The sequence below is a fragment of the Nelumbo lutea genome, chromosome 4, assembly GCF_056320005.1.
Source record: "Nelumbo lutea isolate HS-2025 chromosome 4, American lotus-T2T, whole genome shotgun sequence".
Classification (NCBI taxonomy): Eukaryota; Viridiplantae; Streptophyta; class Magnoliopsida; order Proteales; family Nelumbonaceae; genus Nelumbo; species Nelumbo lutea.
In genome coordinates this window covers 11,841,283-11,857,665 of record NC_142687.1, presented here as the reverse complement: position 1 = coordinate 11,857,665, position 16,383 = coordinate 11,841,283, and the positions used below count along the sequence as shown (strand labels likewise).

General features: G+C 38.2%; 3 protein-coding genes across 5 annotated transcripts; 1 reads left to right on the top strand and 2 right to left on the bottom strand.

The window, feature by feature from the left end:
- Positions 1 to 1,604: 1,604 nt before the first annotated feature.
- On the bottom strand, positions 1,605 to 8,172 carry LOC148853932 (Transducin/WD40 repeat-like superfamily protein). Of its 2 annotated transcripts, XM_088983950.1 has the most exons (3): positions 7,843 to 8,172; positions 5,404 to 7,280; positions 1,605 to 1,863 (listed from the first exon to the last, which is right to left on the bottom strand). In XM_088983950.1, exons 2-3 carry the CDS (start codon positions 7,179 to 7,181, stop codon positions 1,857 to 1,859), a joined length of 1,785 nt encoding a protein of 594 aa, XP_088840076.1. In that variant the 5' UTR covers positions 7,182 to 7,280; positions 7,843 to 8,172; the 3' UTR covers positions 1,605 to 1,856. The 2 variants fall into 2 exon arrangements, with proteins under 2 accessions (XP_088840076.1, XP_088840077.1); XM_088983951.1 differs by lacking the exon at positions 1,605 to 1,863 and having other exon boundaries at positions 5,400 to 7,280; positions 7,843 to 8,121.
- Positions 8,173 to 8,544: 372 nt separating this feature from the next.
- PDE329 (calcium homeostasis regulator) lies at positions 8,545 to 12,342 on the top strand. Its single transcript, XM_088983952.1, has 3 exons — positions 8,545 to 9,036; positions 9,427 to 9,591; positions 11,696 to 12,342. The coding sequence occupies exons 1-3, from the start codon at positions 8,611 to 8,613 to the stop codon at positions 12,020 to 12,022; spliced, it is 918 nt and encodes a 305-aa protein (XP_088840078.1). The 5' UTR covers positions 8,545 to 8,610; the 3' UTR covers positions 12,023 to 12,342.
- Positions 12,343 to 13,243: 901 nt separating this feature from the next.
- LOC148853930 (protein CORTICAL MICROTUBULE DISORDERING 4-like) lies at positions 13,244 to 16,179 on the bottom strand. Of its 2 annotated transcripts, XM_088982254.1 has the most exons (5): positions 16,036 to 16,178; positions 14,716 to 15,510; positions 14,346 to 14,540; positions 14,160 to 14,251; positions 13,244 to 14,040 (listed from the first exon to the last, which is right to left on the bottom strand). In XM_088982254.1, the coding sequence occupies exons 2-5, from the start codon at positions 15,496 to 15,498 to the stop codon at positions 13,329 to 13,331; spliced, it is 1,782 nt and encodes a 593-aa protein (XP_088838380.1). In that variant the 5' UTR covers positions 15,499 to 15,510; positions 16,036 to 16,178; the 3' UTR covers positions 13,244 to 13,328. The 2 variants fall into 2 exon arrangements, with proteins under 2 accessions (XP_088838380.1, XP_088838379.1); XM_088982253.1 differs by having other exon boundaries at positions 14,716 to 16,179.
- Between the last annotated feature and the right edge of the window lie 204 nt (positions 16,180 to 16,383).

Genomic DNA, 16,383 nt, shown 5'->3' with positions numbered 1-16,383 from the left:
TTCAATGTTTATTAATGTATTTGCGGGATTTATAAGAGTTTCCCTTATGTATGCAATTGTATCCATACACTTCCACTATATCAATGTATTTTCAAACATATCCTTATCTGTATTCAGATTCAAGTTTACTGATACTTTAAATCTTGCTTGATAAACTAACTGGAACAAAAAGAGATTGTTCGTTTCTTAAGCTCAGTTAGGAAAGAGTACAAATGCAAACACGTACCGTGCAAATACATAAAAATAATACAGAATATAAGATTTTGCACCCTACATATTTGTATCTCTACTCTTTCCAAACAGAGCCTAATATGTGCACATCTGGAGAGAGGGAAAGCAAGTGGCAAATTGGCTAGCAAAAGCAGGTCATGTAGGGGTGTCAATTGGACTGAATTTGGCCCAACCCAATCCAGTCCAATGTGAATCCATTTCAAATGGACGAGGTCCAATCCAATTCAATAAATATTTTTAACCAGTCCAATTCAATATCTAGATATAACAATCTGTTCAAATTTATTTCAATTTAGATTAATTCTAATCCAGACCTGATGCATTGACACCTATATTTCTATTTTCTATCAATGAACAGAATATTAACTTAATCCAACCTGATGATGCGCTATCTTCTCCCAATCCAATATAAATTCATTACGGATGGACCAGGTCCAATCCTATTCAATAAATACTTTGAATCATTAAGTTTGAATTAGTCAAATTCAATTTATCTTATTGGTCCGTCCAATCTGCCCAAATTAATTATGGTTTGGATAGATTCGAATCCAAAATCGGTCCATTGACACCCCTAATCACGATAGATCAGCTTCTTTTCTAAATCCGATCTATTGGGATCAAAGATCAAACTTATATTGCTGTATTTATGGGATTGAGTTGTCACCCGGCATGTTTTTTGGGCTCGATTTCCATTTGCCCCGACATCTTAATTCTCCATGTTTTGAGGAATCCTCCGGCATTGAAAAATGCACCTGAACTTGTGGTATTAATAATTTCAATTCTTCCTCCAATCTCTCAGTGGTTTTACCGTTTACGAAAACAAAAGGCAAAAAAAAATAATAATAATAATAATAAAATAAAAATAAACACCCTTCAGGCTTCATAAATAATGATTGTAAAAACTAAAAAGTAAAAACCTTCACCCTGAAAATCCCAACGACATAATTTTTCTCTCCGTTAACAGGCAAATTGCCTACAAATGGCAGCAAAACTCCAGCATTTCTTGCACGCAATGGCCTTCCTACCCTGTATCTCGTGCTCGTTGGCCCAGCATTTTGCTGTCACCAAGCAAAGTAATGACCTGAACGTGGTTGATAGTCAAAAGTTAAACCCCATATATCCTTCTATTTTGTTGTCAAGCATTCTGCTGTTAAAAAAACATGAATTTTTTTTGTTTTGTCCGCAATACTCCTCCGCTCTGGCATGACCACAGGAATTGAACACCGGTTTGGAACCTTTTTCAGGGAGTATTCCCCCCATTATATGACCGGCAATCTTGTCCTGGGCTATGTAGATGTTTATATTGCTAAAATAGGCATCCACCAACCCTTTCATGGTCATCAAACAACCAATCTTTAAGTACTCCTAACGGCTTACACTGGACACTGGTGAATTTCATTGATTTATGCTGGAATGCTGTCCACACAAAAAAGACAGATGGAAAATTGCAGATGATCAAGTAATAATGGACTATAAAAACTTGGAAGAGATAGTTATAAATCATGTTACAAGAAGCAAGTACATAGGAGCAATGGTTCCAAATCCACGTCTTTCTTGTTCCCCTATCCCCAAGCGGAGAACTGCACCAGATTTCCAGGATTTCAAAGTGCACAGCGCAAGAAATGCTAATCCCTGTAAGTCGGATTGAAAAAAGGAATTAGTATCCAATGATAATCAAAGAAGAACCATACAGATTCCACATGCAGAAACAAAATAACACCTTCAACAATCAACAAGGACATATTTACTCTCACATGGGAGGGCATAAAAGCAAAGCAAAGAAAAAATGGAGAAGCCAAATCCTCTCTAGTTTGGATATCATTAAGGTAGGTGGTGAATAGCATCAGTTTACTTACTGTTAATGGGTTATAAGCAAAGCCATGGGTAGACAACACTTACAAATCGTGGTCCTCTCTGCTGCTAAGAAGGTTGTAGTGAGAGCTTTGAAAATGATGAAATGGTTGGGTACAAGTGTACAACTATTCTAGGTAAATTATATTTAACATAATCTGTGGCAATAGTAAAGAGAATTTTATTTAAACATATCAAAAGACATAAATTAACAATGGATATGGCATTAAACAGAAGGGATTGGTGAAACATAAACTCCAGAAAGTATAACTTGAGGCCATGCACAAATAAAGCAAAGATACCATGGAGAAAGAAATCAGTCTTCTTCCAATATAGTTGGCCTGTGGTTCATTTATGCCTTTTAATAGTTATTTCTGGCCTTTTGGCATCTTAGAATAGAGGGAGTCATCATATAGATTCAAATTAATTTAAAAGAGTCCTAACAGGGATTTAAATTTTTTTTTTGAAGTTCAGATGAAATCATACCTTTTTTTTTTCTTTTAGCTGCTTTTCTTTTTTCTTTCTTTTTTGAAAAAAGTAAAAAATATTTGCATGATTTTAGTATCATTCTATAGGTGATTGAGCTATCCATCCAACCAGACCAAGATATTGTAAATCAGACGTGTTAAAGTTATAACTATCTTACCAATAAAGTGTCTCTGACAGAATTTGGGCCTTTCAATTTCTCTGGGTCAATTTTAGAATTGTCTGATTTGTTTAATCCAAAATAAGATTAGTGACATATCATTAAAGTGACCTTAGGAGTTAGAGTCTGTATTTGAGTGTCCTTATGGATTTACCAATGGGTTTGTCTTAGTTATGAAGCAGTTAGAAATTGTTTTGGGTAAGTCTTTTAGTCTAAATTGGAATATGCAAAGGGAGATCTGAGCCCTTATGTTGGATCTATGAATAGATTCATTGTAATTGGAATTTTAGGGTTGAAATGGTCAAGTGGAAAGCTTCTTTTGAAGTTACCTACATGTAAGTGTGTAATCTCCTTCTTTCTCTCTTTTTAACCTCTTTATCTCTGAAGGTGCATTCCCCATTCTTTATCTGCCGTGTTCACCCGATGGGACTACTCTATTCAGAAAAAATACAGCATTACATGTTATCCCCTGGACCTGGGATTCTCCATAACAACCCAACCCCGTTAATTCCATCTTGCAGATCTGGATATCCATCCGTTAGTCCCATCTCTATTCAGAAAAAATACAGCATTACACGTTAGCCCCTGGACCTGGGATTCTCCATAACAACCCAACCCCGTTAATCTTGCAAATCTGGATATCCATCCAACTGGGAAATTCAGGCTATTTACTAGATGTTTGGCCTCTCCAATTAGTAATCTTAAAGATCAGGGTCCTTCCAGTCTTGATTTGAACCAACTTAACACAACTTGACAGTCATCTTCCACAATGAGGTCATGCCAACACATAGATTGTGCTAACTTCAGGCATTGGAGCAATGCAAGAAAATCAGTCCTGAGGAATAAACTCTCACCTGCAGGATCTTACTACTTCAATTGCTGCCAAAAGCAATATCTAAACCCCAGGATAATTTTGTAGCAAATAATAAAGTGAAAAAGTGGGTAGCAATAATCATAAACACTACATAACAAGGACATAGGATTGTGCGGAGACTCATGTCATCTGCTATTTATTACATTAGCTCTAGAAATGCCAAACTTGCTATCAGAGTAAAGTCCATGCACATTATGATTTCTCACCAGAAGATACGAAATTTAGAATTGGACACAAACTAACACGTATTTACAGATATTCAGTTGTCATGTTCTGAAACATTCCCACTTCCTTCAAGGCTGGCAAGGGGAAAATGAGAGTGGAAGACTAGAATCAAAGTTTTCCCACCTCTGTGGGGGTCACAATCTCCAACTTGCCTTTTGATTCTAAGTCCATCCTTGACTTCTTTAGAGCTTATGGCTATCACCTAAATATAGATAGGATGAACTAATGTTATTCTTTTACTAGAACATCCTAAATATCCTTCAAGACTAAGGAAGAAAGAAGAAATAGAGACAGCCAAATGTGGTGGGATGATAAGCAATGGTGTACAAATATTCCCATGGTAGATTTGTAGCATTGAGCATTAACCGATCAACTTTAGGACCCATCATAAATACATACTTGTTCCTCAGTGTTCCATATGCTAAAATCAACTGGAAGTTCATTCAGGATAAGCAATATCTAACAGTCACTAGACATCCCTTGGAATTAACAAAACAGGAAGATTATATAATTATATGAGACATTCTTAGAAACATCAATTAGAGAATGCCACAAAGACAGGACAGTAACCAACTCAAAATGTCCTAGATAACTAATCTCAATGTATTTGTATTATTATTGTTATTATTTATCAGTGTGGGAAAGATGTTCCAAGAAACTTATAGGCACTTTGGCTTCTCAAGGCAAGTGTATGCAAAGACTTGTTCTGTTACCAGAACTAACATATATTTTAATTCAAATCAACAAAGCTGTTGGTCTACTAAATTGTTGCATATTTAAATTGTAACACAGGCAAGTATATTTGAGACCTGAAGATGTTTTTACTTGTCATATATGTGTTTCTCATCTCCATTCCCTCTTCCCTGCTGGACTAAATTATCGCTTCCCATATAAGTATTTTATTATATTATTAGTGCTAAATAAGGTTATAGCATAACTAAGATATAAACAAAGAAGGATTTTATGCACAAATTATACACTTAAAATATTGCTGTTTAACTGGCATATAGGCACCAACTGCCTAGAATTTAAAGCAAGGGTTAGTGTCTTAGCTGGGCAAGTTGAACTGCTATGTGATGCTTTAACTACACTGCATTTGATATTAAATACTATTTCAATATCAAATTCTAATCAAGACAGTAAAAGAGTAGCTGGTGGATATGGTGAAAAAAGGCACCTGATCTATGCCAGTTGAAATATTACTGGAAAATGTCTCAAAAAGTTCTAGATTAATTTATATCAAACTTCTTTCGGAACATAAAAAAGTGCTGACCCAACATATAAAAATGTTCAAATACTAGTATGTTTCACTCATTGTACTTCAGATCAGATCCTATATAGAAATCAACTTGAGAAGACATAGTTGCTGAAAATGAGCTTGAAATTTGAAACCATAACTTTGAAATGGTTAAGAGTTTAGCACATCAAATTTCTGCTCAAATTCCATAGATGCAGGATAGATACAATCATTTGAATACTAAGTGTACAAGTTACTATGAAGATAATAAAAAAGAAAGAAATTAACTCATCTAAACTGTACGAAGATTTTATATCAATTTGAAGAAGATAGTATTACCAATACTTAATCATGCCATCCCAGCCACAAGTTGCGACTTTGCTCTGTTCCAGTGGATGCCACTCGCACCCAATGCATACACCCTCATGACACTTCAGGGTTCTAAAAACTTTGCAGCTTTTCCAGTCCCAAAACCAGCACTTTCCCTCACCATCTCCTGACATAACAAACCTTCCATCTGGTGAAAAATTGACCTGGCAAGCATATCCTGCAACTATATGCCCTGCAAATCTCTTCTTCTTGTTGAGCTGAAACCTCTCCCTTGTACTGTAAATAAGAATTTGATTGTCCAAACTCTGGGCTGCAAGCCAATTTGAATTGGGATGGAGTGCAATTGATGGCATAGAATGCATGTGAGGCTCACTGATGTACTTTATAACAACAGGAATCCCAAATTCCCACACACGAAGGGACTTGTCATCACTCGATGTGACAAACCTTCTATTGTTGTCTACAAATGTGATGGTATTTACTGCACCCAAATGCTGATCATACTCTTGTGTGATTTGTCCAGTGTTCATATCCCACTGAACAATCTTCTTATCACTCATTCCCGCAAGTAGGATGTTCTGCTTATCATCATCTGGGTTGAGCTTAACAACATAAGGGATCTTCCCAGTAGAGAATGCTGATATTACCTTCCCAGTCTCCGTATCCCAGTACTTGATATTCTTATCATATCCAGCACTCAAAAACTTGGTCCCATCATTAGAAAATGAGATGTCTCGAACAGCTTTTGAATGACCCATGTAAGTCCGCATACACTTGCCTGAATTGAAAACATCCCAGATCTTGACTTTTGTGTCCATTCCTGCAGAAAGGAGCAGATTCCCATGCTTTGGAAAGAACCGAATTGCTGATACACCCTTAGTGTGACCACTCCATGTGTGAACCCACCTTTTTGGTATATAACAATGATCATTTGTTGCCTTAACGTCTTTTGGAGGGGCAATCCATGACCTACCCTGATAATCCCGTTCTTCTTTCCCATGAAAAGTGCTTTTATCTGTTACTACTTCAGTTTTATCTCCACCACCACCTCTCTCTTTCTCAGCCTTTTTCTCAGCATACTCCTCTGCATACTTCTTCTGCTCTTCTGTCAATTCTGTCTGCAACCCTTCCTTCTTCCCTGCCCATGGGCTCTTCCTGTTTTTTCTCAGCCACTCTTCTGATGCTGGATTTTCTACCTCAGACACATCCACATCATCACTCGAAGGATCATTCTCCTCATGCTCCGTTACTTCTTTCTTTTTCTCAAGCTTTCGCTTTTTCTGCTCATGTTGTGGAATATTGTAAACAGAAACACCGTTATTCTTCTGCAATGCATCCAAATCACCAATATAATTATTCCCAGCTGAAGCAGAGGGATCAGCAGCATAACCATACTTGTGGAAGGTATTGTATTGCTCATCAAAAATAAAAGGCTCTATTGCTGCATTTTCCACAAACCCTAGCTTGTGATTCCGCATGCCCTGAGCGATACCATCCTTTGCATAGGGGTGTGCAGGGCCATAGATTGGTGCCCAGAGTTGGTCGTATGTAGGGTTGAAGGCTACAGCATGCTGTGCAGGATCAATTGGTTTGTGAAGGGCTCTATTTCTGTCAGCAACAGTTAGGGCAAGCATGGTGTCATCAACCTTTGGAGCTGAGCTTTTTGATGGTAGAGGTATTCGAGGAGGAGATGAATCTGGGGAGGAAGGAGTGGAGGATGTTGAAGTAGGCTTCTGTTCTTCGTCTTCACCATCACTCTTATCTGTGTAGCTTTGCAGTAGATCCATGGATGCTTCAAAGGGTAAATTACAGGTTAAGGAGAGAGAAGCCCCCTTAAGTTACTCTGTGTAACAGGTGAACTAGGATTGATTCTTATTCCATATGAGCTGAAAGATAATACCAATATCAAGCGTTAGGTTTGCTCAAAAGATAAAAGATACAATACAAATATAGCTAACGAATGCTTGACAAAAAAAAAAAAAAACCAATTTTCAGCTTTACAGATATTGTGTCTATCAAAATCAACCAGTAGTTAATGCAAATGAAAAATCCATGCCAGAAGGATGTAGATAAAGAACCTAGATACGTCTATCCAGTTTACTTTCTGTTTTCAATAGCTGAAAGGAGCATAGTGCACCAAAAGAAGACACAAGCAGTTAATTCCAGATTCCCCCGCAGCACAATGACGGGAAAAAAAATTCCTATTGAATTAATCAGAGAGAATTAACAGAAACCCAAGGAGCCGTGAAGAGAGAGGGAGAGAGAAAGGATGAAGAAAAAAAATGAAAAAATTCAAGTTTCTTTACTTGAAAATTAACTTAAAGCCCTACTTTGTCCATCAAACCAAATACCTAAATCAACATTAAAAACCCAGCAGCCAACACATCATACACCCATCCGCGGAGAGGGAGAGGGAGAGAGAGAGAGAGAGAGAGAGAGAGAGCTTACGGACAACTGTTCATCGGAGGTGAGGATGGCCGCAGGCCCGCAGTAGACGTTAGGGTTTGTTGGCTCAATGATGTTTGGGCTCGGGCGCACAGCTTTTGACATCCAGAATCGCGGCTACTGATTACTGCCCCCCACGTATGATTTTGTTTTTGATAAACAGAAGTAACCGCCTCGGACTCGGAGGTTTATTTTACGACGCCCACGCCGATACCTGCCTTGGCCTCACGTCCGGACCACCATCGAAAACTTTGCTCCATTTATTTTCCTCTGTCCAACATGAGTATTGTATTGTATGTATCTGACTATCTAAAATCTGTATGACACTATCTCCTCTCCACTTGCAGCTGGCAGTAAACTACTTTAGTAATCACGATCTATGGAGATGATGGATGGAAGGAGAGGAACATCACGTTCATCCGTCAAACTGTGCTGGCCCACTTACAACATATGGGATCTGAACCATTGGATCTAATGGGCCCATAGTTCAAAGCAAAATCTTATGATGGGGACATGAGATCATTTCTGATTCATCTGAATCCTCCATCTTGTAAAGTGAAGCCGCATACCATTCGATCAACTTTCTAAAACCGTTCAAAAGATCAGACGGTAGGAATTGTTTGTTGCTGTATATCTCTATCCCGATCACATTTCAGAGTGGAGCACACACATGATATACATTGTACATTGTACAAAGATTACACATATATAAAGGAGAGGTCAGGATTTAACGGGAACCGGATTAGATTTCCAGCTCTCCTTCTCACAGCCATGGCGGGTGTGACATCCGCTGCTACTGCTACTACATCTTCTCTCCACGCCAATCCTCACACCCAGATCCATGCTAACCTACGCCATCACTCCACCGTCAACTCTAAATTCTCGTGGACCCCTTTTTTACATTTCCGGCACATTTATAAGAACCCGACGGAATCCAACAGATCTTACGGAGTAGCAAATGGCAATGGAGTCTTATCTGTTAGGGCTTACATGGAAAATAGAAACTCTGTGTCTAACTTCGCTAACAAGGTTATTGGTGCTCTTCCTGTTATTGGCCTCGTTGCGAGGATTTTAAGCGATGAAGGAGGCGTCGGGGGAGATATTATCGATTTCGCCGAATTCCGACGGAGGGTGGGGAAGAAATGTGGAATAACGGATTCAAGAGCTTTCTATGACTTTCAAGATCGGCGAGGCCGGGTAACAGAAATTAGATTCTATTCCAATTTTCATGGTTTCGGGTGATTAAATTGTGTGGGAAAGTTCATATTTCTTTTTTGAGTATTTGTGATTATATTTTCTTAGTTATAGCGAATAAATTATTTGGAATTTATGGAATTTTTATTTTATTTAGTTTTTGTGGTTCCGTTATTATGTCATTTCTATTGGCTTCTTCAAGATTTATATTATGAATTGTACTCGCAAAAAGAAAAAAAAAAGATATATTTATGAATTTATCTGCATCTAAGTTCTACGAGTCTCCCTAAATTAGTTTCCTCATTTAAATAATTGTAGGACCAACCCCCCCCCCAAAAAAAAAAAAAAAGGAATTTTGTTATGTCTAAATTCAGTTATTGTTTTTATTGGTAGGCAGGGGATCCTTTGTACGTTCTATTATGCTGTTGGTTGGCTGCAGTAGGTGCAGGGTTGCTAAAATCAGAGGAAATTCTGCAGGGGGTTGCAAGGCTTCGCATTTCGAATGATATTGAATTTGAAGAGGAAAACTTTCTTGCTATTATGAGAGAAGCAAAAGAGGTTGGTGGCTCTCATCATTTTCTATGTAAAGATTACTATTTCCAATTTATAGTGTTTTGATATGTAAATTCATTGGAAGTTGGCGTTGTCGCTTTATGTATGTGATTGAACAAGTACAAATTTATTCTGATAGGGAGGACTTGTATTTGTTTCTCTGGTAGAAAGCAAGAAAGATTTTGTTATGATTGCCCTACTTTTAGTTGCTTAAATTATATGGAGACCTAATTTTATGTTGATAGTCCACACCAAAAAATGATAAAATTAAATTGATGCAATGATCTTTCTGAAGTTCACTTCTTGATACCTGAATTGATAATGAGAATATAAATTAGAAGTTTTTTGCAGCTTATTCAACAGGAATTCCGTAGCTTCAAGTTTGGGGCTTTCCAAAAGGAGGATGTATAAAAAAAATGAAAGCCCTCTGGGGATTCAACCAAGTTTGCTGCCGTATAAATTCTATCTATGGACACCTGATTTTGCTAGGGAGTGCGACTGTATTGAATTCTCTGGGGATCCAACTAAGTGAAGCTCACAGTGAGGAAATCAGGTCTCTTGTCTCAACTAAGACTCAGCCTCCAAGAACCGCCCTCCCCTCCATTGAATTCAGCCACCTGATAGAGTTAATGGAGTCTTCTTGAACAGAGAATGAATGAAACCCATAGTAGTGCAAGAAGCTCTGCTTTGAATGAAGAATCAACCCCTAACAGACCACTAAAGGCCCATATAAACTCACCCAGGTTCGATAAGAAGACACTGCCGATGCCAGCAGGTCCAGGATTTACCATTGCATTGCCATCAAATCTGAGAACCAGTCAATAGCTGGCAGTATTCTAACAGAGCTTAGCGCGGGGGGGGGGGGGGGGGGGGGTAGGTAGAAATATTCCTGCTGAAGAAGATGACTGTGATTCCTTTCCTCCCATAATCCCCAAATGATTGTGTGTGAGGGAAGATACCCATTCTGATAATTTTAGTTATTGGCAACCTGTCATTAGAATATCTAACAGAAGAAGGTTGTCCGCAAAACTTTCATGCTCATGGAAGGACATCAAACATGTACGTAAGCATATTTCTGTGTGCTTTCTGTTTTTTTTTTGTAAAGTATTTAAATTAACTAACAGAAGGATATTGTCCACAAAACTTTCATGCTTATGGAAGGGCATCAAGCTTGTATGTAAGCATATATGTGCACGTGCCCTCTGTTTTTCATAAAAGGTTCAAATTAACTAGAAATAGTGGGAAAAACATGAGTATCATGTATTACCATATATGAGAACCAAGCCAATGTAAATATACAAATACAACAAAAATTTGAAGAGAACCTTGCATAATTTCCATTTTTCCATGTTTCACTGGCAAAGAGTCAAAGGGAAGTCCAGGTTATTCCACTAAATGCAATAAAAGACAGTACAAAACAGCTTACCCTCTGATAATGACTTTAACAAGGTTGCAAATATGTGAATTGTCCATTGTTGAATGAGATCCTTGGCTTGTTGAATTTGGAAAATATGCAGTTTCTTCATATATTACGGCAAATATTCCAGGGCAATTAGTGCATACAATGATACAATTTGCAATATGAAAAAAAAGCACTTATAATAAGCTGATCTTTACAAAGTGGTATATGAATAGCATACAATTAATACTTGACAACATAAAATGTATCATCAGTTATGTTCTCTGTAAGTGCTATAATATCTGATACTGTGTGCAACATGCACAAAATTCATATAATGGGGAGTCCTTGGTTAAAAAAGATTATTTTAGTAAAATCTACATCTTCCATGAATGTCCTTCACCCGGCCTTTGAGTCATGAATGCAACATTGTGAATGTTTTTGTTCTAAAATTGGTAGTAGATAAATGATGCTTAAACTCTAAATCAGTTGAGATGACAAACAATTCCATCTTGATGAAGGAATAAAGAAGAGTGTACCCTTGGTATAGGACTTTGCCTGATAATAGTTGTACCCCTCCCCCGCCCCAAAAATAAACAAATAAATAAATAGAACTTGGTATTTGATACTTGTTTTGCCTTTTTTTTCATTTCGGTGCATTTTGCCTTTATTTTGCACTACATACTTGATAAAAGCAATGTTTAAATGCAGAAACGAGCAAAGCTGAAGGCTGGAGCTCCTGTTATCCCTATGGAGATTCGAGTGGAAAAAGCTCTTGAAGCTATTTATGTCTGTTGCTTTGGTAGGGACCCCATAGAAGAAGAAGATGAGAGATTACTTTCCATCATGCTAAATGCAGTTTTCCCCTCTGTTGGGAAATCTGAGTTAGATAGGATTGTCAAAGCTAAGGCAAAGAAAGTAGCTGAAGGTGGTGAAAATGAATATTTTCCAGAGCCAAAGACATTATCAAAACAAGCTGTGGAACTACAAATGAAGGACCTCCAATTCTTGAAACAGAACAAGGACACTAGAAGTTGATCCCTTTCTCTTTTTTGTATCTTGTAAAGTAAACCACTTTTGGCTTGTTAATCCTGAAAAAAAGTCATACAAGTTGTTGGTAATCTTCTTGTACCCATTAAGTAGCAATTAATAGTAAATCTCCTATTAGTTGAACACCATTCCAGGGTTGTTTTTAGCTAAGGTAGAGTGTATTAGTGTAAGTCCACTGCACTTTTTATGTGCAAATGGATTGAGAGTGGCGAAATGTATCTGGAGCTTTGATTCAATGTACTACTGTAATTCCCTCTTTGTCTCAACACCAAAAGTAAAGAGAGACACCATTCCGATTTTTCAAGGCACACAGTCTGTACATAAATATGAAGGTAGTGAATTACTTTCCGACTAAATACTTATACCATATTTTTCCAGGCTTGGACCATGAAATATATGTTTTGAAATTATGAAGTTCATTCATTTATTCCCACAATCTGTACATAAATATATTAAGGTATTTTTCCATATATACAAGGTGTCAAAAGAAGGGTAAAACGAACTTTTGAAAAGCTTCAAATGTCATTTTTAGCATTCTGTTTAATTGAAGCTATGTTAGTGGAGGTGGGACTTGAGTAATTAACCCTAAACCATTGGGCGTTCTTTTTTTCGGATTTTGAGAGGGAGGAAAGTTGGTCAATGGGATTCTAAGAAACCCATGTTCTTTTTTTCAGATTTATGTAAGTGATACTGATTTCCTAGGTGGGTAAATAACTATCCCACCTAGGGGGAAAGTTGTCAACACTTGAATGGGACACAAACATGTCCCTTTTAATAATGGATTTTTATGGCTAAAATGGTCATTGTCTTATTTACATGGGTAAATGCACTTACACATTTATACAGGTAAGTATAAATGTACCATATGTCAAATTCAAAGACTCATCAGCTGCATTTCTCTTGCAAATGCCATCATCAAGAGATGCTGCAATAGGTTGCTGGAAGGTTTGGGAGAATTTGCATGCCCTCCAATATGATCAGAAACACCCGTATGAATCAATTTTTATCTTTATATACATGTTATTCTCCATGTATTTTTTTTTTTCTTCTCACTGGGATATGGGCGGTTTATAAAATGTCTAACTGCATTTCATCCACACTAATCTGAAAAAAGAACACGAGTGGAAAAATAATTTATCCACCACCTACCCGATACCCAGGAAAAATCTTCCCTTGTCCCCACATAAATCTGAAAGAAAAAACATGGGCTTTTTGGTCAATAGGAATCAAACTTCATTTTCAGGAAGAAATACATGTTTACATCACTCCGTTTAGATCCTAAACATAACTTCCCTCAAGGATTCTTCACCTTGATCCTTAATTTCCTGGCTATTTGTGCTGCCCTAGGATGAACTGGTCTCTTAGATCTATCACACTGTTCCACCTCCACCCAGTTGATAACCTTGAGTATGAGAGATTGTGGGACTTTCCGACTATCACCCTCTGTCATTCTTCCTCTTGGTTTCTTCATACCTGTCTCCAAGGCTTTTTCTAAGAAGTCCATAAACCAGTTTCCAGCTTCATTCTCAATCTTCTTACCCATTTTGATTGTATTGTTGATGGTGTTAGAGCTCGGCTTCTTGTTTTCATCGTTGTCAGTGGCAGTTTCAATGGGTGCTCTGCCGTTGAGGTTGAAAACCCCTTTTCTTTCAGAAGAAGGTTTTTGGCTTAGATTCAATCTAAGCTGCTTTCCCATGTCCTTCAAATCATCCCTATCTGGGATGGCTGCAACTGATTTGTATAATGCCAATCTTCTCTTGGATGACTTCTGGTCTGTTGAGTTGTGTTCAATTTCATGTAAGACGGAATTTTCTTCAGCTTGCTTCTTTAATGCATCTCTCTTGTCATGGTTTGGAGTTTGTGCCAATTCGCTACTTGTTGTAGCTGCTTGAATGGTTTCCATATCGCTTACTGCTTGTGTAATCTGCTGATGGAACTCCAGAAACTGATCAAAACAGGAAGCAGGCTCATCTGGTTTTGCTGATTTAATCAAGTCTGAAAATGTCCTGCAGAACCAAAACCAAACTAACGATCTCAATTTGCTTGGTAAATCCAACTGACCACTAATCATTTACAAAAAAGGAAAAACACAACATGCAGACCGGGGGGGGGGGGGTCTTTGTACCTGAGAGATCGAACTACAGTTTCAATTGCAGAAGCATCTCTTAATGCTTGAAGAGCTATTTTCTGAGCTGTTTCCCTTTGTTGTACAGCTTCCTGTTACCGGCAAATGTGAAGTTATGGAACTTGATAAAATAAATATTGTAATTAATGGAAATAAAGAATGTTTCATACTATTACTATCATTTACCTTCCCAAGCATACTAAGCTTCCCGGGTAGAGACATGGGTGGACTGATATTGTTCTTTGAGTCCGGATTGTCGCACTGAAATTTTGGTTGAAAAATTGCATTGTAACTTGAAGAGTTCTGTACATCCCCAGACTGATTTGAGGTCCCTATTCTAATGTTTCTTAATCTGGGTGGTGGAGTTGAACTCCTCTTTTCCTACAATAAAATCAAGTAGAAAATATATTCAGCTTTCCTTCAAAACAAGCTGAGAAAATGCAAACTTTTATATAATCCATCAGGTACTGTGGCAGGAACAGAAGTGTTCCTGTAAACAATATTCAGGTAGTTTTGCAAGAAGTAAAGAGATGGAGAAGAGGAAAGATGTACCTACAGTTGAATTAAAGGGACTTCTGGGGATCTTCGGCTCCAGTTCACAAATGCTCTTGCTCCTTGGAAGTTTTGATGCAGAGGAAGGGGCAATACAGCTCTTCCTAACTCTGGCAGGGCTTTCCCCCTTTGAATCCACCATTTTAGACAAAAGCCCACCCACAGAAGATCTGAAAACAACTCCTGAGTTTCCTTCTTTCTCCATTCTCCCTTTGATTAATGGAGAAATCAAAATGTTAGTACTCTTCTTCGTTGAACTAGGCCTCTCTTTTAGTGGTGTATTCTGATCTAAATCTAAAGGAATTGGCTTCACTGGCAAAGGGGAAGAAACAACATCTGTTCCATTCGGCTCTACTCCCCAAGAACCTCTTCTGTGAGCAGGAAGCTTCTGCGAACATGAAGTTCTCTCTCTGCTGTCTTTGAGACCAATTAGTGGTTCAGGTGTTCCCACTAATGGGTGTCGACCAGGAAGAAGCTTTGCGCCTTTGATTATAGGAACAGGCGACCCTGGCTCTAATTTATCCACATATATGAACTGCCCAAGCTGCATTTTATTGCTGAGGACAAGATCATCTTGTTCAAAGGGCAGGCTGACATAGATCGAATGGGAAGAATCAGATACCTTTATATAGAAACCGTGTTTGGGCAAGAGGTTTTTTTCATCGAGATCTGCAGGTACGATGTCTGTCACCTGCAGAAGTGAGCTTCTGTGCTCACTGGTGGCTTTGGTCCCTGTATTCATGCCATTAAGTAGCTTCAATAGAATTCCTGGTGCCAACGTGGCCATGAACTTCGAGTTCTGCACAAACAGATTTAAGGTGCTTGGAAGTTTATCAGTCACAAAAGTACCAAACAGAGCTGGAATCAAATAAGCAGAAAATTCACAGCATGAAAGGTCGGAAACAAAAGACCAAATTTTGGGCCATCGAAGTGGGTAATTGTCAAGATTCGAACTGAACCACGGGATAGCTAGGAAGGAAATAAGAATCAATAAAGATTACTAATCGGAAAAAGAGAAGGTGAATGCATTTTGAGTATCAACTGAAAGAAATTAAGAACAGGGAAACTCGTAATAGTGGAACAGATTCTCTCGGTAAAAGACAAACCAATCCAGAATCACTTAAGAGTAAAAGAAAAAGGCCCAGAGATTTCTTGATGCTGCAATTTCCAATCAATACAACATTGAGAGGAATCCAAATAGGAAATTCGCCAGAAACGATCAAGAAATTCTGTCTCTTTTTCCAATCCACCTCTGCCCTCTGGCGCAAGGAATAAGCAAGAAGAGATTGGAACCGTATTCTCTCAACTCGTATGATTCACACACCTCAAGATTGTCGAAATCTCTCAATTCTCGATCTTAGACGGGAATGCGCGCATGGCAAAGAGGAAGCAGTCTCAGGTCGGGTGATGGAGAAAGACGAGTTATCTTCTTCTCCGGTTCTCCCACCCTATAGCCTGTTAACGGTCAGTAAGGAGTCTTGAGAGCTAACTTTTAAAATTTGGACTTTGGAACGTTAGGGCAACGGTAATATTTCGCTGGCCGCTGGACGCCTGGACCCTCGGCGTGACTCATGATGACTTTGAATCGATGGAAGGACCGAAACACTGGACTCTTTTTACCTAATGACGAACATATCCATCGGACATTAATACCGTCTTCATTCTTGAAGGG